Source organism: Drosophila hydei, unplaced genomic scaffold (genome assembly GCF_003285905.1).
Source record: "Drosophila hydei strain 15085-1641.00,03,60 unplaced genomic scaffold, DhydRS2 tig00008122-arrow-pilon, whole genome shotgun sequence".
In the NCBI taxonomy this organism is placed as follows: Eukaryota; Metazoa; Arthropoda; class Insecta; order Diptera; family Drosophilidae; genus Drosophila; species Drosophila hydei.
In genome coordinates this window covers 2199542-2223256 of record NW_022045833.1, presented here as the reverse complement: position 1 = coordinate 2223256, position 23715 = coordinate 2199542, and the positions used below count along the sequence as shown (strand labels likewise).

The following is a 23715-nucleotide window of genomic DNA, read 5'->3' as shown; positions in this document are numbered from 1 at the left end:
AAAAAGTTATCAGAATTCTGCTATCAAAACAATAAGCCACAATTTATATTATATTTCGTTCAAGAAAATGTATATATATATATCAATGTCTATATATATATATATGAAAAGTTTAACACACGTCCAAGTTGTTTTTTTTTGTTCCATTATCATAATTTGTTTCTTTAAATAACTAACAAATTGCTCCTCTTGCGATTTCGAGTCGTGTCGTGTGTAGTGTAGTGTAAAGCATAATAGTTCATTTACAGTTAAAAATATTTAATAATTATTTACATTTGATACACATTTCAAATTGTGTAATTAATGCTTCAGCTTTCTTCTTGACATTTCTAATAAGATTTTGATTGGATTTTACTTTTTTTGTTTTTTTTAATTTCTGCCTGAAAATAAAGTGACTCTCGCTCTGTCTTCTCTTCTACTTTTTATGCCTAAGTTCCTTGCTCTCTTTCTCTCTCTCTCTCTCTGTGTTTAAGTTGGTTTCGACAATAACAAATGAAACTGCTTCAACTTGCGCTTCCAGTGCTTCGCATTGAAGCGAAATTTAATGGCGGCGGCGGTGGCATTTGTGTTGGTGGGCGTGGCAGCGTTAACTGTGTTAACAACATCCTTCTCCTTCTCTATCTTCTCCGCTCTCTTGCAGCGCGCAACGACGTCAGCTGCAACAGCGGCGCTTTCTCAACGCTTTTGCTTGGTCGCTTTCTTGCGCTTGCTGCTGGTGCCCGCTGTCGACGACGCTGGCGTCGCAGTCGCGCCGCTGCCCATGCCCGTTATGCTGGCAAAAGGTGTTGCTGCCGCTGCCGTTGTTGTTGCTGTTGCTGCCGCATTGCCACTGATATTGCCGCCGCCGCCTAACATAGCCGCAGCGTGCAGTGATTCTCAACTACGCTCGGGCGTGCCGTGATGCTGATAGATCTGCTGCAACTGTTGCTGCTGCTGCTGCTGCTGTTGTTGCTGCTGTTGCTGCTGCTGCTGCTGTTGTTGCTGCTGCTGCTGTTGGCTGTGCACCACCTGACTGCTCGATGTGACGACATCCTGTTGCATGTGCTGCTGCTGATGATGCGCCTGATGTGGCGACTGTTGCATGTGCACCACATGCTGTTGCATGCCCTGCGGCGTCGGCGGTCCCTGCTGCGAACTGTGATGCGGCGTACTATGATGCAGCGGCGTGCCATGATGCTGCGGCGTGCCATGATGCTGCGGCGTCTGCGCATGCGGCGACGGACTGTACGGGAACTGATGCTGCAACATATGCAACTACGCATAAATAAATTTGTTAACGGTTAGTCAAAGCTGCCAGTTGTATGTGGGTGTGTGTGTGTGTGTATGTGTGTGTGACAATATAAGAGCGTGTCTTTTTGCATTGCATTAAGTGATGCGATCTATGGAGCTAACGATGTAAGACATATTCCAGGTGCTAATTTATCAGATTCAAATCTCATATATATATTATATATAATCTCTTATATATATATAGATTATAGATCAGCTAACATATATAAGTGCTCTATATATAACTAACTCTAGACATAGCATTAACTTAAATGGCTTACATCTTTGTCCTGCCTACAACGCTGAGTAAACTTCAGAATTCGAACCCTTGATGTTTCTTTGTAGAGCCTTCAGCTTTACCTATTTAAAGTAAACTGTTTACATAACTTAAGCCTTGGTTAAATATCTGCAAACTCTGCCAAATTCAGCCAAGTTAAGAGAAGCACTGAGTGCCTTAGGCTTATGGCCTGTGAAGTATCTTATATTATATGAAGGACATATATTATTTTATGTACATTATTTTTATGTATATTATTTATAGAAATAGCTGAAACTGTCTAGAAGCTGACTTCGTATCCAGTCGTGATCATATCTAAATCTATCAAGAATCTGGCTTCTTTTTCAATAATATGCCAGGTATATTATAGTCGGATATCAAGCCTGTCTAGAATCTAGCAACTTGACTGCCAAAATATCTGTACAAAGTATATTACTTACAGTCTACTATCTAAATATATAAGCAGAATTATTAGCATAGTTTAAGAATCAACTAAGTTTATGCCTACTATATCATCTGAAGAGTTCTTAAACTAGTCTTATGTCTAGAGTTTACTTTAGCTAAACAAAAATTGTGTTTAAACTCGCATCTCTCTATCACTTAAGCTACACCTGCCTTAGCACCTTCTCCCTGTCAAATGCTTGTGCGTTGCTCGTTAGTTTTATTTTTATTTTTTTTTTTATTTTTATTTTATTTTTTTTTTTTTTCTAAAAAAAAAGTCAACCTACCGAATTCTCCTGACTATGTTCGATAATCTCAATGCTGCCGGTCGTGTTGCCGGATGTGTTGTTAAGGGAGATGCCAGTTGTGTTGGCCACCACATCGTATTTGCCACGCTTGAAGCGGCCGTAGAGCGAGCTGTAGGGCAGGTTGTAGTGTATGGCCGCCTGATTGATGGACATTTGACCGACGCTACAAAGGCAAGGCAAAAACGACGAACATTAGTTTTTCCTGTGTGCTGGAGAAGTAGATATTCAAATTGATTGCGCACTTACCGCACCGAGTTCAATGCCTCGTTCATAGCATCCTCGGACCAAGGCGTTGGATTCGAACGGGACAGTTCGATGCCCTCCCGTTTGCAGCGTCCATAAAGTGTTCCTTTGGCATTAAGAATTGGTAAATGAATTAGCACAAAGGCTCAGAGCTAACAATGATGTAAATGCTAAACAACGATGAAGACGTCCAACGAGAGCAATGCGAGTTGGGCTTTAGACAAATTGAAAGCAATTTGGGCGAAAACAAGTAACGAGTAACTAATGAAGGGTAACATTAGTGACTAAAGGTTCATGTCACAAGCAAAGTAACGAGTGCGGGGTGTATACCAACGAGTGGCGACTGATCTTGAGGAACAAGTTTAACGAGAGATACATAGAGAGTTTAACTAGAGTTTATATAATCAAAGAAGCTATACGCAATAAGTAGCGAGTAGCGAGTAGCGAGTAGCGACTAGCAAGTAGCTACTAGCGAGTAGCTACTAGCGAGTAGCGACTAGCGAGTAGCGACTAGCGAGTAGCTACTAGCGAGTAGCGACTAGCGAGTAGCAACTAGCGAGTAGCTACTAGCGAGTAGCGACTAGCGAGTAGCGACTAGCGAGTAGCTACTAGCGAGTAGCGACTAGCGAGTAGCGACTAGCGAGTAGCTACTAGCGAGTAGCGACTAGCGAGTAGCGACTAGCGAGTAGCTACTAGCGAGTAGCGACTAGCGAGTAGCTACTAGCGAGTAGCTACTAGCGAGTGGCGACTAGCGAGTGGCGACTAGCGAATAGCGAGTAGCGAGTAGCGACTGGCGAGTAGCAAGTAGCGAGTAGCGAGTAAATAGTGCCGAGTGAATGGCAGAAAGTTATGTATATCGCCCGCATATACACTAAGAGTATAAACAGTTTATAGAATGTAACGAGTGACAGCTAAGTGCCAACGAGTAACGAGTAGTCTATAATGCTTAGTGACAAATAACGAGTATCTAGAGTATATGTCATTAACATACAAACAGCAAGAAACGAGAGACGTGTACTAGCAGCGAGTACAAGAAAAGCTAACGAGTGCTGACTGCATATCAAATAATGTAACAGCGAGTGCAGCAATACTATGGTAAATGTACATTAAGTAATTCACACAAGAAACTCTAACGAGTAGTTAGTAAAGATCAAGCTGTCAGAGGCATAATAAACAAAGTTTCTAAAAACTAGCGATCAAAGATTGTATGTCAATATTATAAAAAGTAACGAGTACGACCAGATGGTACAGCAACAATGCAACAGATGGAGTAACAGAGTACCAACGAGAGTAGAAACACAAACGAGTAGTCTATAAGGGAAGATATTAGGAAGTTCGATAGCAAGTAACGAGTCGAAGCAGCGTTATTGTAGTCTCCAGAAAGTAACGAGTGACACATAAATGGCAACATCAGCACAGACACATTAACGTGTAGCTAGTGCGATGAGCGACTAGCAAACGTGTGGCAAATTTTGAAGGACGAACAGTTGACGAGGCTGAGACGCTCTGATCGTTGTAGGAGTTCCGAACTCACCTGTCGGTATACCGAATTCGGCACTTGCTTTCTGCACGGACGTATTGCCGGCGCGTATCGCCTCCAATGCACGCTCCAAGTCCTCGGGTGTCCATGTGGTTGGTGCGGCATTGAATGGCGCCGCCAGCCGTATGCCCTCGCGACGCGCTATCTTGTAGAGCGTCGATGAGGGTATGCCAAATGCTTTGGATGCTTTATTCGCCGATATTTGACCCGAACGCAGCGCCTCCAAGGCATTCTGTAGGGCATCTTCGTTCCACGATTTGGTGCCACCCTCCTTCTTAGGCGTTTCGATGCCCAAACGATGAGCACGCTGCCATAAGGTCGTTGATGGTATGCCATAAATGGCAGATGCTTTCGTCAGGCTCATGTTTTGGGTCTTTAATGCATCTAAAGCTGAATTCATATCATCTTGTGTCCAAGCTTTGGGACCATTAAACTGACCTTTCTCGCCAGCATTAACACCACCACCACCAATGCCGCCACCACCACCACCAACACCACCGGCGCCGGGGCCGCAAACGCTGCCACCCAGGCCGCCGTGCTGCTGATCCAAATTCGTATAATGCGGCTCATTCTGATCGTGCGGCGAACCGTTGGCGATCATCATTGAGTCCTCGCTCGTATCCGAGTTGTACATGTCTACAAAAACGGTAAAAGAGCAAACAGTTAGTCGCCTGATTAACCTGATGGCAGTTTTTTTTTTTTATTATTTACCCATATGCCCGGTGGACATCATATTGACAATCTCTGGCGTTATAATCATGCCCGGCTCGTGCTTGATCTGGCTCGGATCAATCTCCATGACAGTGGCACCACCAATATCCGCATGCGTGGCATGCGCTGCATGCTGTGCTGCATGCACCGCCGCCTGCTGCTGCTGTTGATGTTGCTGTTGTTGCTGTTGCTGCTGCTGTTGCTGCTGCTGCTGCTGCTGCTGTTGCTGACTTTGCGCCAACAATTGCTGAGCGTGCAAATGCTGATGATGATGTTGTGCCGCATGTTGCTGCTGTTGTTGTTGCTGCTGTTGTTGTTGTTGCTGTTGCTGCTGTTGCTGCTGCTGCTGTTGCGCCTGCACATGAGCCAGATGCTTGGCCTCGATTACCTCGCTCTTGATATGCTGCACCAGATTCGAGTTGCTCTCGTCTCCGGTGGCATGATGATGCGCTATCGAGTGCATGGGAGATTGATCGAGCCGATGAATTTGCTGAGCCAAATGATTGTCTATGTCGAGCGGTTCGGTGGGATCTAAAAAAAGGTTTCAGAGTTGGAATTTAGTTTAGGAAATGCAGAAATTTCAATTTAAAATCATTAAAAATCTAAAAATATTTAATTTAGGCTAAGAGATTTATATATTTATTATTTAATTATTGTATTTATTTTTATTGATTTTTTTTTTTTTTTTTTTTTATATTTCTATTTAATTTTTTTTTATATTTATTTAATTTTTATTTCAAAGTTTGATTTCATTTTTATTTCATTTTATTTATTTTTTATGTAATTCAATCTCAATTTTTTTTATTATTTTTATTTACTTTATTATTTTTTTATATAATTAAATTATTTTAATTAATTATTTGCATTATTAATTTACTTAATATATTTTATTTTATTTTAATTTCTTTTGTTTATTAAATTTGTATTTACTTTTTATATTCAATTTGTTTAGTTTATATTTTTTTATATATTTTATTTCTTTTAATTATGTATATATTTTTTATTTGTTTTTTTTTTTATTTATTTATTTTATTCAATTTTTTTAAAATATATATTTTTTGTAACATTTTTTATTTATTTATTTAATTTCATAATTTATTTATTTAATTTCATAAAATATGCTTGCCTAGTATTTAATTTATTTAATATTTTTATATTGTCATAGATCAATGCATATATAAATTTATATCTAATACACTTCACATTTACTTCATATATTTTAAATTTTCAGTAGTTATAATAAACTCAATTAAACTCTACCAGGAACTCACTTGATAGATCGCGTGTGTCGGTGCTGGGGTTGCACGATAGATCGACGTGTTCCGTTACGGTGACTGGTGTGGCCGATGGTGCTGGTGGTTCCGGTGTAAAGTCCAGAAAGCCCATGGGCACGCCCAACAGACCGCCGTTCTGCAGATGGGGAGTTGAGCAAGTGAGCAAGTAGGGGGAGCAGGGGGTGGAGGAAAAGAGATAACATATGTTAAAACGGGGCTCGCACAATATGGCAATGGGCGTGTGTGTGAGGGGGATAGAGCAACACGACAAGTGCTCTGGGGCCAGTGGGTCTGATTGATTGACTGAATGATTGATTGTTCATTTGATTTAAAAGATTGAGAGTCAGAGAGAGGTAGGTAGAGAGAGAGAGAGAGAGAGACGAGACGCGGCACGCAGCTTGGTATTCGCTGCGGCGACACTTACCATGCCCATGCCTAAACTAGTCATATTTTTATCTTTTCCGTCGCGCGCTACTACAATTTGTGTCACAATCGCCTGGCCGCTCACGCCCGCTGCATTATTCGATGTGGACGAGTTGGATGCCGGCGAGGCCACCGACTGCTCTGTCTTGCAAATCTTTTGCGGCTTATTATCGCAATCGGAGTCGTCGCCAGTTGTTGCAACTGGTATATAATTGCCGTCGGCCGTTTGCTGCAGACTCACGATCGATGTTTGATTCTGTCCCTGAATGAGTATCGTTTGTGGATGATGATGATGTTGCTGCTGTTGCTGCTGCTGTTGCTGTTGCTGCTGCTGTTGCTGTTGCTGCTGCTGCTGCTGCTGTTGTTGCGACTGTGTTTGCAGTTGCAAATCTGGCGACTTGGAACGTTTTCGCAGTCGCGATTTACGCGGCGTTGGCTGTAACTGTTGCTGCTGCAACTGTTGCAAGCTGCTGCTGCTGCTGCTGCTGTTGCCGCCTGTAGTGCTCAGCAACTGTTGCCCTGCCGCCAACTGTATGCCACTGTTTGTTGCAAGCGTATGCTGTGCTAGCAGCGCACTGTTCACCAACTGCTGCTGTTGCACCTGCTGCTGATGCTCCTGTTGCTGCTGCTGCTGCTGCTGCTGCTGTTGCTGCTGCTGCTGCTGCTGATGGTGCTGCTGCTCGAGTGTGGGTGACGGAGCACCGGACACCAGACTCGCATTCACAATATTCCCAACGACCGCCTGCTGTATGTTCTCCGACACAGTGATTATCGCCGACGCAGCGTCATTCAAGTCGTCCGCGTTCTCGGCCGGCTCGCACAGTCCTTTGATTTTCAACTGCTCCGCGGTGCGCAACAGACCCTGCAACATACAAAAATGTGTAGAGAGATTAGTCTAAAGGCCATACACAGAGATTAGCATTATATTGTAGCACTTCAAGTTACAAAATATTCGTTGATTTTTGCGAAACACGTGAAACACATCCGTCTCCTTTCACAGACATCTTATTCCATGATTCTCAGTTAATATTAAATTAAGCTGTTCCTTATAGCCATATCTTAAAGCTATCCGTAACACTTTATTTCCATTTCTTGTTCTCTTCATATCTATCGCATTCTTTCCACTCTTTATCCGCATTTCTTTCTTTCTCTCTCTCATACTGTCACGGCCTCTGTCTGTCTGTCTCTCTCTCTTTCTCTCTTACTCTTGATCTATATTGTCTTGATCTTTCACTCTTCCGTTGTCTTTCTTCGTACTTTCCATCTTTTATCTCTGTTACATTTTGTTCTTTCTTCTTTGTCATTCATTCTTCTTCTCTTCCACTCCTACGATGTCTCTCTATCTCTCTCTTTATCTCTCTCTTTATCTCTCTCTTTATCTCTTTCTTTATCTCACTCTTTATCTCTCTCTCTCTCTATTTCTCTGTCTGTCTTTCTCTCTCTATATCCCTCTCTCTCTCTCTATCTCTCTCTATCTCTCTCTATATCCCTCTCTCTCTCTCTTTCTCTCTCTTTCTCTCTCTATCTCTCTCTATCTCTCTCTATATCTCTCTATATCTCTCTATATCTCTCTATATCTCTCTATATCTCTCTATATTTCTCTATATCTCTCCTTATCTCTCTATCTATATTTTAATCTTTCTCTCTATTACTTCCCTATTTTTCTGTATTTCTCTCTCTATCTCTTTTTCTTTCTCTATCTAACTTCTCTATTATCTAATTTCTCTCTTTGCTTATCTCTTTCTCTCAGTCTAACTTCTCACTCTCTACATCTTCTCATTCTCTCTATCGTCTCTCATTGTCTATCTTATCTTTCTCAATCTATAATTTTTCTTTGCCTTCTCTTCTTCTCTTTCCTTCCATCATCTTTTTGATGATTGCTCCCTCTCACTCTCTCTCCCACTCTTCAAGTCTATCATTCAGTCAGTCCAGCTCAGTCTCTTCCTTTCTTCTTCCCTACTCTCCCTTCTTCTTCTGTTCCCTCGACCTTCTCTCTTATCTCTTTATTGCTCTAATCTTATCTAACATTCTGAAAGGTTACACTGGCTGCACTCTCCATATGCAAATCAAGATAGATACAATTGCGAGGCATTTGCTGGAATAATGCCGACTATATTCGACTGCGCCTCAAAGTGTCGCCCAAAACCAGCCACGCCCATTTTATTTGGCACCTACACTGTCCAACACTGACTGGCCAAGAGTCAGTTAGACGATAAGCAAAAAAGCTGGGCTTTTTTTTTTGCTGGCTGCGGCTGTAGCAGGGACTGGGCTGGGGCTGGGACAGTCATTACGGCTGGCGCTTGTGTTTGGAGCTGGGTCTGCGGGGTTGTTATGGGCTCTATTTGGCAGGGTCACTAACTGAGTCCAGTTGGCCCACGCCCACTTGCTTGACCCGCGCCCAGGCCCCCATGCAGTGATGGGCAGTGCAGTTGGCAGCCCGTCGCAGCAATTGGACAGACAAATATTTACTTCAGAAGTTTTTCTTTTAAGCAGTGCGACGGAGATGCTTTTCTTTTCGTTTCGTTTCGTTGGGATGCTTTTTATATGTATATATATTTTTTTTATTTCAATTTTCTTCTTCTTCTTGTTCTTTTTACCAGCCTCAGAGCCGCACTCAACCCCAAGCGCATTTGATATTTTCTTCAGCAATTTTTTTACTTTTGTTTTTTTTTTTATATTTTTTATGCTTCGTATTTTAAATTAAAAATACGGAAAAAACACTCCGGCGCACACGCACAGAAGGCGGCAAGTGGAAGCAGGAGGGCGGGGGGTAGGCAAACTTAAGGGTGGAGAGAAAGGCTGACAGAGCAAGACAACGAGAGCGAGAGGGAGCGAGAGCGAGCGAGAGAGAGAGAACTAAAGAAAAAATTCTTATTACCGCCTCTTGGCTGCGGTGTCCCTTGGCAGTCGAAGAAACAAAAAAGAAATTAAGGCGAAAAATTGAGTAGGTTGAATAAAAATTTGTGTACCCGTTACAGCGAGACCCAAGGAGACGCCACACACCACCACACCCCACTGCTGACACAACCAGCAGGCTATGGCCTGACCATTGCAGGTCCAGTTGCCCGTTGCCCGTTGTGTGTTTTTTCTTCTTTAAAAAAGCAGAAGAAATCTCATCTGCTTCTTCTTCTTCTCCGACACGACATAAATATATGTATGCGTATGTATATAGCGTGGGCAGCGGGTGGCGAGCGGCGGGCGGCGGTTGTCGTCGCAGAACCTTCGAATAAATGAAAGAAAATTTTTGCTTTTTTTTTGGATTTTTTTTTTTTTTTTGCTTCTTTCTGTAGATGCAAATGGCTGGCGCCGGAAACGGAACTACGGGGCCAGGGCAGGCAGCGCGTAGTGTGGCGGGCATGTAAAGGATGCATGATTGCTTGGCAAGGGTTGCGGATGGAGGCGGCCGGCCGCTGCCTCCAACGCCGCCGTCGCTGCTGTATTTTGTGGTCATGGCAATGCCCACGCCTTATTTATTTATTAAAGTTAACAAAATAAGCAACAAGAACAAAAAAAAAGATAAGTAAGACAAGCAGAAGAAGAAAAAGGGTAACAAAAAAAAAATAAAAATAAAAAACAAATACAAAATAAATAAAAAGAAAATACATAACAAATTTACGCAACTTTTTCAGCAGCAACTCGCACTTTTCTCTCTCTCGCTCTCTCTCTCTTTCTCTGTCTAGGCTTTTCTTTTTTCTTTTCTTTTCTTTTCTTTTGCATTTCTTATTTTTCACGTCGCTCGGCACTTTATTAAAAATAACAAGAAAATACACAATTACAAGAGAGAAAGAACTTTTGATCGAGCCGAATAAAAATCTACTTAGCAACGAGGCAGAGCGAGTTAAAGGCCCAATTGAAATACGATTTAAATTGCATTCAATTTGCAACATTTAATACACAAATATATATAAATATATGACTATAAATATATATAAATATGACTATAAATATATATAAATATATGACTATAAATATATATAAATATATGACTATAAATATATATAAATATGACTATAAATATATATAAATATGACTATAAATATATATAAATATATGACTAAATATATATAAATATATGGCTATATGATATATTCATATATATGCATATCATTTTAATTTAATTTAATATTGCTAGATTAGTTTAGTTTCTTTCGATTTTTTATAGATTTATTTATATATTTTCTATGAATTTTAATTTTCTTTGCAATTTAGCATTTAATTAAGCTGCTTTGAAGGGTTTTATGTTTACTTTACTTCAATTTTTTCTATTATATTATATTTACTTTAATTTAAAATAAGCTAAAAGTCTTGTCAGCTTTTATTTTTCAGCCTATTTCTTGGGTTCTACGGCTCAATCTTTGAGTTGGCGCTCAACAAGACGAGGATTTGTGGCGTGACAAGGGTCACAGCTTCAAAGGTGGAGTAGAGTAGATAGGTAGTAATAGTAGCATAGCTCCTGTATGGCGAGTGAGGAATAGCATAAATAAATAAATATATATATATATATCTATATATATATAAATTTTTAAATATATTTTGTATATTTCTGTATTTAAATACATTATCAAATATGTATCTTGAATATCTAGTTTATTTACTTTAATGTAATCTCTTTAGTTCTTATATAATTGTAATATTGAAATAGTATAAAATATTTATATAAATTATACATAAATATATTACCAATATCAATTACATGTCGATTGAGAATGCTTGTTTTAAGAAAAAAATTCATATTTATTTGTAAGCTACTTTTTTCTAGATGATAAGATATTTAAATAAAAGCCTTTGTTATTCAGCAGTTCAGCAGATTATCTATATTTATATATATATATTTAAATCAATATATATATATTTTTTAAATCAATATAAATATATAAATATATTTATTTTTTAATTTTCACATTTCTTTTTAATTTCTGTCAAAAGTTTTGTTATTTTATATTTATTTTAATCCAAGTCCAACATAAATTCTATACTTTATAGCTCTTGATAGAGCTAATCATGAGAAATTTAATGTTTCAAAAATAATGTATTTTATATTTATGCCATTGTTCTAAAAAAGATTTGATTTCTCAATATATATATAAATATAATATATATAAAATATATATATAAATACAATATATAAATATAATATATATAAATATAATATATATAGTTTATATCAAAATGATTATTCCAATTTAAGCTACTTTCTCTCACAAATTTGTCACAAATCTAGACACATAGTGGCCATGCCCTTATCTATTTTAGAGCATTCAAAAAAAAAAAAAGAAATGGCAAAAGAGTTCGACGCACAAAATTTAAATAAATTTGCGGGCCTCTCGGCGCAAGATGCCAGCTCGCAGGACTTGCCCAGTTTCTTGGCACATTTTTCTACCCTTTGCTGCTGCTGCCTCTGCTTCTTCTTATTTTGTAATTTTCTAGTTGTGTGTGTGAGTTTTTTTCTTGTTTAGCATTTCTTGTTTTTAATTACGTTGCCGTCGTCAGCGTCGACGTCGACGACTGAGGCTCTAATGGCCAGGTCAAAACGGGGCAAAGAGAAACTTGGACTTGGGTTTATGTACACACAAAAAAAAAAAGGTTGCAAGGCAAAAAAAAAACTGTTACAAATGGCAGTTAGCAACCCTGCCCTGCCCTGCCTTGCCTTGCCTCGCCTCGCCTTTCAGTGAAACTGAGAAAAAACTGAATAGAAAAAAAATCCAAGATGAAACAGAAATCAGTGCGCAGAGCCACGCCCAACGCCCCCCAATAGCACAGGCTTCGATTATCAGCAATGGGCATCAAGCTACGAGCGAGTTCCAATTAAAAAAAAATGGAAGAAGGAAGAAAAAAATCTGCATGTGACCAAAGTCAAATCAAAGCGGGTTAACAGAGCAGCAACTGGAGCTGGAGCTGGAGCTGGAGCTGCAGCTGGAACAGGCACTGGCTGGGATGTTGATGCCGTGACAAGTTGTGAGCACAAATCTCCATTGAAATTCTAACGCAATTAGTGCATGAAAATGAAGCGCCAACGCTGCGTATGAGTGATATATAGCTTAAATGTCACAATGGCCAAACCCAAAGCCCGGCCAGAACGTGGAACAAAGCCAACACACACACAGCTGAAAGCCGAGCTGTGCACCAACAAAAGCAACAAATATGAAAAAATGTTTGCGAATGTGGCAGGGGAATTGAGGGGACTTGAGGCAGCTGCTTCAACTGTCAGGAAGGAAGCACAAATTTGCAAAAGAATTGACCAAAGGCACTAAGCTGTCTAAGCCATAAATGCAGCAGGCAGACAGCCAGGCACAAAAGCTTGACAACTATTGCAATTGCATTTCCGAGCTAAAAAGTCGCCTAACTATCGATGGCTTCCACATATATCGATACTTGATATAAGCTTTAGGCTATTCATAAAATATAGCCAACTTTCATTTGTTTATACATTGGCTATAACTTTAACAACTTTCTCCCTTAATCATGTTCACAAATTTCGTGCTTTTTTGAAGTCACCAATGATGTCACAGAGACCATATTTTCCAGAACTTCTATGAATCTTTCGTATGCCACAAACTAAGGAGGAAAGGAGTAGGATAAGCTGCGATTAAGCAGTAAAAGCTGAACGAGTATTGGAAGGATAGCGGCATAAGTCTAGAACATCTGATAGGCATTACTTCGAAATAAAACTAACAATAGCAGACGAAGACTACAAGGACTACAACCTCTGGAATGTAGAATAGATTAAAAGAAAAACAAATTTAAGAAGCATTTGCAGGCTCACGGGCTCAATAACTAAAGTCATAATCAAATAATATAAAAAAATCGATAAATATCTTTCAGCAGCTATTATCGATAACATTTCGATACAGAAATATACAAAAAACCTTGCCATTTGATTTAATATTTTATGCATGATATAAACAAATATATATTATATATAAAAATAATATTTCAATTGATCGATAAATATCGATTGCGTTATGAATTTGAAGCCAATGAACGAGTATTAGTGGTTTTAAATAGTTTTCTGCGGGCTTATGGAATAGAATTATAGAATTATAGCATTTTAAGGATTTACAGTAAAGCAAAAAACATGCATCAAGGCATCAAGCGAGCTTGCTATAAGATTTCATTGCATTTCATAGCTGATTAATGCATAAGTATTGTAGAACTATTAATTGAATGGCCTCTAACCTGCTGACGAGCAGTGTGTATAGATATTACAGATACAGATATTTATATATAAATATATAGTAAATGTATTTGCTTAACTATTATCTTTCAACTACCATAGATTGTTAAGCCGAAACTAAGATCCTTAAGCAGCATTAAATATATTTTAGCAGACTTTTCTATTCTCCTATCATAAACTTAATTAGGCGCTCAATTATTTATAAACTACATAGAAAAGGTAAAACTGCATTAAAAAATTAAATCAATAACTAAATACAATTAACAATATAACAACAAAGCGAAAAAATCGCGAGCAGACAAATGAGCGGAAGAACAAGCAAAAAGCAACAAAAAAAAATTATATATATATATATATATATATATATATATATATATATATAATAAATAGAAACGGGACACAAAGAAATACAAAAAATCTAACAAAAATATACAAAAAAAAGAAAAAAATTAACACAAAAAAAAAAACAAATATATGGTTAAAAGCGCTTACTTACAACCCAGTTGGCAAATGGGCAGTGGCTGAGGGCGGGGCTGGGTAGGGGTAGGTAAACATGGGCAGCAGGTTCCCAGGAAGCGCGCTGCACAGACCTATCAAAGACAATGGCCACATTCAAGGGTTTAAAATTTCAGCATTTGCATGCACATAGAGAGCGAGGGCGAGAGAGAGTGGGAGAGTGGGGGCGGGGTAGACAGCGCAAGAGCTGTGGAGCATACCGTAATTTCATTTCATTTCATTTAGCATTTTTTTGTTCAGCTGCTCTGCTGCTGGGTTGCTCTAGAGTTCTGCGTGCATTTGTCATTTATGTGCTTGAGTTTTTTCCAAAAGGTTTTTCCATTTTCCTATTTTTCCTTCCATTTTTTTTTTTTTGCTGCTTTGTGCTGATGAAATGTCCATTGATGCTGATTTTTGTAGCAAATTACAGGGCATCAATATTGAAATTCGAGTACATGTCGCATTTTTTAGCTTTCAGTTACGCTTTTGGCAGGGATTGCGTCAAGTGGGCGGGGGGTTGGGTTGTGGTTGGGGTTAGCTTTTGTCATAACGACAAATAATTGCATGCAAATGAGCTGCTGTCGAGCGTTGAATTTGCTTTTTTCTTACACTCGCCAGCGATTATTGGCGTCTATAGACAAACAACGAGCTCTGTTCCTGTGGGCGCTTTGGCGGAGTTACTTTTTTTCAGGGGCGTGACAGGCATTGAGAAAAATATCTACGATATTTGCATATTAACACATTTGCTGCGTGCCACATATGCGAGTACACTGAAAGAAAGGTGTACTATGAAAAGACGAAAATTAAGATATTAAATAAAAAAATTAAAGAAATTTTCTAGAAATTATAAAGAGTAGCTTAAGTCCCTCTGAATAAAACTTAATTTATCAAAAGCTTAAGGTTTTTACTCTACAAAGTCAACCAACTTTTTAGCAATCTACGCAAATCTATAAGATATTAGCTTTAATATTATCTTATTATTCATTTAATATAGTTGTAATGCATATAAACCTATTTAAAGCGACCTATTCAAATCCTTAACACAACTCGAATTGGTTTCTAATTGGAGTTTAAACTACACTCTAATTGGAGTCTAACTTACACAACCGACATCAGAAACCGAAGAAAGGGGGAATAGCTTAGTGTAAAAGTTAAAGTTTTAAAGCTTTTAATAGCTTTGAAAAAACTTAAGTATTTACGGCATATAAGCCAATTATACAAATATTTGTGGTTTTGTTGTTGTTCTTGTCGTCGATATATTTACCTGTAACGAGACAGAAAAGAGAAAATTTGCAAATTAGTTAAAAATGTATAAATTAATTTTAAGACAATAAAAAAGAGGCTTGAGACGTGTGTGTTAATAATATATATATATATGTGTGTTTGTGTGCGTGTTTGCGCTTGTGTATTTAAAGAATTCCAAAGGTGCACGCTCTTAGCTTTTGGGGCTTTTTCGAAAGCGGAACCAAACCAGTTGCTCAGATGAAGCTCAAATGATGTGAATGGCTCTTCATCAACACGCGACAGACAAAGATCGACAGCATTTGGCACTAGAGAGCAAAAGAGATAGACATAGAGCGCACGAGGCGAAGCAACAATTTGAACGGTAATTACCAAAGAAAGACAAGAAATCAATCCTAATGACAAAACGAAAATTGTAGCAATTTGAAAGCTCTCAAGTGTGTCTATGTCTGCGTCAATGTGTCTATGTGTGTGCTGCCTGGGAAAATGCGATGGTCAGCGTTAATTAAATTAAACAAGAGCTTAGAACGGCGCACAACAATTGAGATAAAGAGCGACATTTCGAGGAAGCGTCTTTTAGCAGCAAATCTATTGCAATACACAAAAAAAAATAAGTAAAATGGCAAACGAACAACGAAAAATTGGTGCGCAAGTAAATTACGGAATTGCTCAAGTGCTGATTGAGACTTACACGCGAAGCGAATTTAACCAATGGTAAATGGTTGAGTGAAGAGTGCAGAGAGAGTGTAGCGAATGAAGAGTGGAGAGTGTTGAGTGTAGCTTTGCTGCGGGTGTTTTTAAGCGAAGAGAGCGAGAGAGTTGAGCCCAACTAATGTCCAGCGAAAAAAATGAAGAAGAAGCAACAGCAGCAGCAGCAGCAGCAGTGGACGATGGCGGCGTACGCTAGCAGCAAAAAGTTTATTGAACTTTTTTCGACGTTTCGTTTGCTTTTATAGCTTCATTATGTGCTTTTGTTGCTGGAAAGGTGTACAAAACTACAAACGCATATTAATGAGTTTTGTATGCGTATGTATTTGTAAATATGTATGTATTTGTGCGTTTTTTGTAATAAATTAACAGAGCTTGGATATTGTAGCGTGCCGGTAAAGAAATTGTATTGAAAGCAAATAATCAACTGTGCAAATGGGAAGCTTTCAAACTGCGCAATTAAATACACATAATTGTGCATCAAACGAATACAGAACAGAAAATCCCAGTTCGAGTTACAATTCATGTCAAACTCTTAACAGGCTAAACTAGCAATGTAAACAACAAATTGTATGTGAAGTAAAGGCAAAAGCAGGGCAGCGCCGACAAACGACCTTCAATCATAAAAAATGAGAAGCAATAAAAACATCAACACACAAAAGCAGCAGCAGCAACAGCAACGGCAGCACAGTCATAAAGAAAGTCAAACGAACGAAAGCGTTGGCAAAAACACACACGAACATACATACATATAATAAAAAGGGAAAAACGCAATTTTAGATTGAAAGCGGCCGGCGAATGCCTCACAAACTCATGCGCGCAAGAAGTGAAAATGTATGAATGAATCAAGTGTTGGGTCGTATGAGTGAGTAACGTCGTAACGCAAACAAAAGCGCTACGTAAAACGTAAACGTAAAACGCGACTTTTGATATTGAGAAAAATGTTAAACAGAAATAATGAAAAAAAAACATTTCAATTGATAGACAGAGAGACGGCGAACGAAGAATGGCAGAGGGAGAAAAGGAGAACACTTGCCGGCACGAAAATGCGGCACAAAGCACAACGAGTGTTAAACGCGACGACCAAAACAAAAAACGCTATGAAAAATATATAAAAAGCAACAAAAATATAATCATAAAAAATGCTCAAAGTCAAACACACACACACACACATACGTACGCACACGAGCCGGCAGAAGGCAAATACATAAAAGAAAACAAAAAGTAAAAGTTGAATTTTTCCAAAGAAACTACCGAGCAAAACACAGAATCACGCGAAAAATAATAATAAAATACAAGCTGAGAAAAGGCAAAGCGACAACAGCAGCAGAAGCAGCAGCAGCGGCAGCGGCGTCGACAAAACAAATAACGTGTGGGAAGCGTGTGCGAGAAGATGTGATAAAGACATAAGAAGAGAGTGGGAGGGCAGGCCATTGTGGAAGGTAAGAGAGAGGCAGCTATAACAACTACGCGCCAGACAAGCAGACGCAGCAGCAGCGGCAACGGCAGCAGCAGCGCACAAAGCGTGGCGCAAAAAGCTTTAAGAACTAAGCAATTTTTATAGCCTTGTCTAAGAGAGCAAAAGAAAATATAGAAAAAAACGGCACATAAGACGCTGGCTGCCGTCTCAGACAGGAAGACGGAACCAGAAAGTAAAACGGACAATATTTTTTGGAAGGGGGTACCACGGCAGAAAAGGGAACAGACAACATGTGGAGTTAAAGCAGCACCAGCTGAGAAGTTGCACAAGTGCCGATTTAATTCGCACACACACACATACATACACACACTCATGTGAACTTGTACAGTGCAAATGTATGTTAAGCAGCTGTTAAATGGCTAGCCAGCCAGCAAGCAGTAGCAGCTGCGTCGCAACGCTGCTCCCACGTAGGATAACGGTAACGGCCACTCACGACCAAAAATAAGCATTTCACCGTTTAAGCATATGAGTCTGTGTAGCTGTGTATAGCTGTAAGAGTTGAGCTTCACTTGTTGATGCTGCGACAGGAAATAAGCATCAAAGCAGTTGGCTTACTTTAAATTGGAACTCTGCAAAATTTAAAGAGGGGAGAATTTAGGGAAAAGAGAATTTAGGGACAGAGTCAAATTGAAACTGAACATATTAAGCAAATTGATATTAAAAGAAACCCTAAAATGTAACAAAATTTTTGCTTTCTTTATCTTTATTTATTTTTATTTATTTTATTTATTTTATTTTACATAAATTTGGCGTGTGTATATAACTTGAATAAAAATGTTCTCTTCAATTTTAATTTAAGCTTCCCTCTTTAAATTAGATTTTCATTTGCTATAATTGTTTAACTTCAAAGAGAATGGCACATGCCCAAGCGAAGAATGGGAGAGTGCTGCCCGCCCATCCATCGCCATAAACGTTTCCAACGATTTCAAATCAAAGCTTCAATTATGCAAAGCTTAATATATGCAAACTCAATGCGACGACCAAGAGAGAACAACAACAATGACAATAACACCTCAGTCATAAGTGTCAGAGGGAGAGACGGCGCTTCGACGCCCACAGGAAGTGCTGGCCATTCCAGTCATTTAGTCATTTGGTAATTTAGATAGGACGGAGGCAGACAACGGACTAACCGACGGGCGTATTGGCATGTTTATTGAAGAAGAAGAACCAACCACAACGACAAGCTTGAATTGAAAACTTATAAAACAATATCAACTCAAATAGAACTGTGAGGCGCGCTGAACTGAACTGAAATTGAACTCTCACATATCCACACACACACACACACACACAGACTCATACATGAAGCCGCAGAGAGACCCGAAGAGGGAGACGTCGACGACAGCGTGTGACAGGCAAAAAGGGGATTTGGCGAATGCAGCGCAGGCTGACTCACACAGACAGACTGAGAGGAAGAGAGGGACAAACGACGGGCAAATACAAATCGTGAGGCTTAATATGCATGGCTGGATAAATTGCTAGGCTGCCTGCGACGTTGCCGTCGCTGTCGGTGATTGAAGCAACGCCAGCAGGCCGAGGCCATTGCTGTTGTTATTGTATATACCAAAGGGGCGACGAGTGCGACGCAGCAGCGGCGGCGACGGCGACGACGTCAGCGTCAGTCACTCGACGACGACGTCGCTGCTTGATTGGACTTGGACGAACCTCAAAACGTGCCATTTCCAAGCTGGCTGAGCTTGATTTGTGTGTGTGTGTGTTGCTCTCTGTATGTGTGTGTGCTGCAGTTATTTTGTTTTGTCTGTGGCTTCACTGGCAAAAGGTTTTACTCACACACACAGACACACACACAGTCGCACGGTTAATTTGCCATTTTTATGGTTTCATGCCTTTGGATAGCCGCTGTTAGCCTAAATAGAATCCAACAACTTAAGCCGAAAAAAAGCTCGCGAAAAATTCCATAAAGCAAACTAATAAAAAAAAAACAATTCCAGGCTGGAACGCGACTGGAAACTGAGCAGGCTTAGCTTATGAAAAAATCAAAAACTTTATAAAGCTGAGCGAACGAATGGGTGTTTGATAGACTGAGCTATACCCTGCATTTGATAAATGTTAGGCTGTAGCCAAGAAGTATGCTATGAAAATATATTACAAATAAATCATTTAAATTATATTAGTTTTCTTTATAATTAATTTTAAATAAGTACTAAAATTAAACATTATTAATAATTATAATAATAATATATTTCATTCGCAGTCGCAGTACTATAGTCAACCTACCTCTTAGGTAAGCAGCGCATAGCAGTAAAAAAAAAACATAAATTACGAAAAGTTTCAATTCAAACTTCAAATCCAAAAGCTAAAGCAAAACTCTCCCTCGGGCTGCCAGCCAACGAGGACCTCACACAGCAGCAATCACAATCTCTGGAGCACAATTTATATGTGTATGCTAAATATATACACACATATATATCTATATATATATATATCACATTCATAAGAAGTTGGATAAAAACAAAAAGCGAACAACTCAAATGACGAAAGCCAAGCGAAAGAAAAATAAAAATAAAAATAAAATCATCATCATTTATGCAGATTTCGAGGCAGAGATATGGCAACGACAGTTTAGGTGTGTGTGTGTGTGTGTTTGTATATACTTATATACACATATGTATATATAGAAACCAAAACTTAGATATGCATAAATTTACATATGTAAAACAAGAGACTGAAAACTGAACTCAAAGAAACAAACCAAATGCGTTTCATGGGCACAGACGTCCCTTTATATATACATATATAAACATATGTACATATATATGTATATATATTGTTTTTGAGGCTTTTAGCATTGCAAATTGTAGTTTTTTTTGCAATTTGCCCCAAACAGATTTTTGGGCAACCAAACATATATATATATATACATAATGTATTTACATCAAAAACTTTCTTTCTTTTTGAAAGTAAACACACGCAACCCAAAAGGCAACCCATATATAAAACATATAAGCATGCATGTATGTGTGTATGTATGTCTGTCTGTCTGTTTTGTATATATATCAAAAAATAAAAGTGATTGGAACTTTTTCTTGCTGATTTTTATATGCGATATCTCCCCACATAACCAAACAGATTGCGCGCAATACCCAATGAAATATTTATAAAAAGAAATTTCCAAATACCCTCGCACGAGCAAAGTAGAGTATGCTCATTGCCATACAACAGATGTAACACATTGAAGAATTCATCATTTTATAATAACTAATTATATTACAGAATTCAGTAGACAAAATAGTTAGTTGTAGACAAAATATAGTTTATTAGTCAAATTTAGAATTTTTTTTTTTTTTTTTTTTTTTTTTTTTTTTAGTTTATATATATTTGATACTAAGATATTGCGATTATATTTGAATATTTATCATATATAATAAAAATAATTAGTATGTATTATTTTTTATTTATTTTTATATATTCATATATTTATTTATTTATTTATTATTATTTTTCTTTAAGTTTTTCTTTGCCAGCGCATTTTGACTTCGTCCATGGCTCAAAAGCCGCTTCAGTATTTTTTATTTTATTGTATTTTCCCGCCGATTACAATGCAAACTTCCTGTGGCAGGCTGATAAGCTGGCAACTTTACAGCTGCTGCTTATCGGCTATGCAAAAGAGTTTCATTTCGACTTGTAATTCAGAGTCAAAGCAGTTCCTAGAACCAAAAGGAAACCGAAACTTTTTTCGGTTACCAAATCGATTTCTCAACTGAACAACAGCTGTCAGCTATAACGAGCTGCAAAACACCTACAAATTGCCACAAACTGTGCAACATCAGCCGCAAACCCCGCACCTGCCTCAGCTGCAAACCCCGCACCTGCCTCAGCTGCACCCCTGTTGGCCAACAAAATTTGCTAAATTTGCTAAAACTTACAAAACCCAAGTTGAGGCTGTCGTGATGGCTGCTGCTTCTTCTGCTACACGTATCCGTGTTGTTGTTGTTGTTGTTGAATTGGTATTGGTAAGTAAATTATGTTAATTGTATTCTTTGACAGTCACACCAAAGCCACACACACAGACACACTGCGAGCACAGGCCACAGAGCAATTGCTTAGCAGAGAAAATCTTGGTTCATAACGAAGCTGAAATACTCTGCTTTAGTCTCAATCAAATTTATAAATATTACAAATTTTTATATAATTTATTGGAGTTAAATTTAGGAAAACATAAATTTCACGCAAATAACTTTTTGCTCTATCGATAAGTTTTCATTGTAAAATACGTGCATATCGATTATCGAAATCGATTAATTTATTATAAGATATATTTATATTGTTTTAAAAAAATGTAATTATTATTTAATTAATAATTTTAAGATCTCCATATATCGATCATTGGTAACTAATATTATCGATAATTATACAATCGATAATTGATACATGTCGATTATATTATTTCAAATTTCCTACAACATATTTTACAAAACTTTAATCAAACCACTTAGTGTCCAAAAGTATCGATAATTATATACATGATTATCGATATGTTATCGGTCAAATTATTTTATATTTCCTATTTCATAAGCTTCATAAATTTAATGAAACTGCCCAACCTAGCTAAATAGCTAACATTATCGATTAATATATAATCGATTATTCCGCATTTCCTCAAGTCTCGCTGCTGTCGATAATCAAATATGCCCTTAAACCTTAAAGCGTATAATTTGAACTTATGTATAATACATGCAAGCAATATGGTCTTGTGTAAATATATATATATATGTATGTATGTATAGCTATATATGTGTACATATCTGTCTGATATATAGCTATCTGTATATATGTACATATATGTAAAGCTGAACGGAGCTGAGTGAGAAATTGAAATTCATTTGGTGTGCGAGCACAAAATAAGAACATTACGATTCCAGAAACTGATGAAGGAAAAACAAGAGCCCAGGTAATACAATAAATTTATAAAGATATATGTATGTATATATATATATAGTATATAGACAAGACTAAAAGAGAGTTAATCTGCTGAAGTTGAACTTCCGCTGTGGCAAATATTTAATAGACTTATTTTCAATACAATTTATGAAGAGCGGAAACATTTTACTTTTTGTTCAAATCGGATTCAGAAATCAGTCAAAATACCAAATGAGCAGAGGAAAGAATAAAAAAAACGAAATGCGAATAAAAAACGTGCGAACTAAACTGAAAAACAAGAAAAAAATAATAAAAAAAAAGTAAAAATAAAAGCCGGCCACAAGCGCTTGAGAAACTTTATTTTATTTGACTGTCTTTTTTTTTGGACATAAGAAACCAGTTTGTAGAAGCCGGCTGGAAGCGGCTGTGTGTGTGAGACTATGGCTAAAACGCATGACTTGAGCTAACCACAGCGACTCGATTTCCCAGCTCAGCAGCTGTTTGTTGACCTCAAAGTCAGAGCCAAGTCAACTCAACCAGCAGAAGTCGAAGTCATGGTTATGGCCAAGCAGTAAAACAGTAATGTAGCCAAGCCAAGTAGCCAAGTTAATAATAGGCAGCTACGTAGCAGAGCCCAACGCAACGCATTGGCCAAGAGTCGAACGAGAACTTTACTGGTTTTTAACCACATTGCCTCGCGCTGTCTCTCTCTCTCTCTCTCAATTCCGCCCCTCTTGATCTTTCTCAAGTGTTGGCTTACACATTATGGCCAACAGCTACAACAACAACCGGCGTTATTTATAGCATTTGTTGTTAATTCTTTTAAGCTACAATTGAGTAATCATAGAGCATAGTGTGAATGGACTCACAAGTGCTTCGAATAGGCCCCTCGAGCTGGTTTCTCCATAAATTAGAAAAGGTATTTGAAGCAACTTAGAGACAGGGCAGGGATTATTCATTACAGCAGATGACTTAGACAAGATTATATTTTGGATCTATATAACACAACTGAAGTCTGTCAGTTAAAATTAATCCTGCTATACTTCGATAGTTTACCATTATAAAACATTATAAACATTTATTGTTTCACTCTTAAAAAATATTTCAATCTTAAGATCATCGATATTTGGTAGGAAAATACTTTTTATCCCAAATATTTCATAATTAAGAATCTTTCTTTTAACAGTTTTATCTGCAACTTTGATAGAATTTATGTGCTCATCATATATTATATATTATTGAGAAATAG

The 23715-nt window shown here is 38.0% G+C and overlaps 1 protein-coding gene across 2 annotated transcripts in view; it reads right to left on the bottom strand.

The window, feature by feature from the left end:
• Positions 1-355: 355 nt before the first annotated feature.
• The window catches only part of LOC111599326 (myb-like protein Q), a 61808-nt gene continuing 38448 nt past the window's right edge, over positions 356-23715 (bottom strand). The window contains exons 4-11 of one of the 2 annotated variants that reach the window (XM_023314955.2): positions 6488-7348; positions 6061-6199; positions 4790-5320; positions 4517-4714; positions 4073-4462; positions 2542-2644; positions 2275-2458; positions 356-1254 (exon numbers count right to left, since the gene is read on the bottom strand). In XM_023314955.2, coding sequence (XP_023170723.2) covers positions 877-1254; positions 2275-2458; positions 2542-2644; positions 4073-4462; positions 4517-4714; positions 4790-5320; positions 6061-6199; positions 6488-7348 — 2784 coding nt within the window. In that variant the 3' untranslated portion in view covers positions 356-876. Of the gene's footprint in view, positions 1255-2274; positions 2459-2541; positions 2645-4072; positions 4715-4789; positions 5321-6060; positions 6200-6487; positions 7349-23715 lie in introns of both variants that reach the window. The other variant, XM_023314947.2, reaches the window with a different exon arrangement.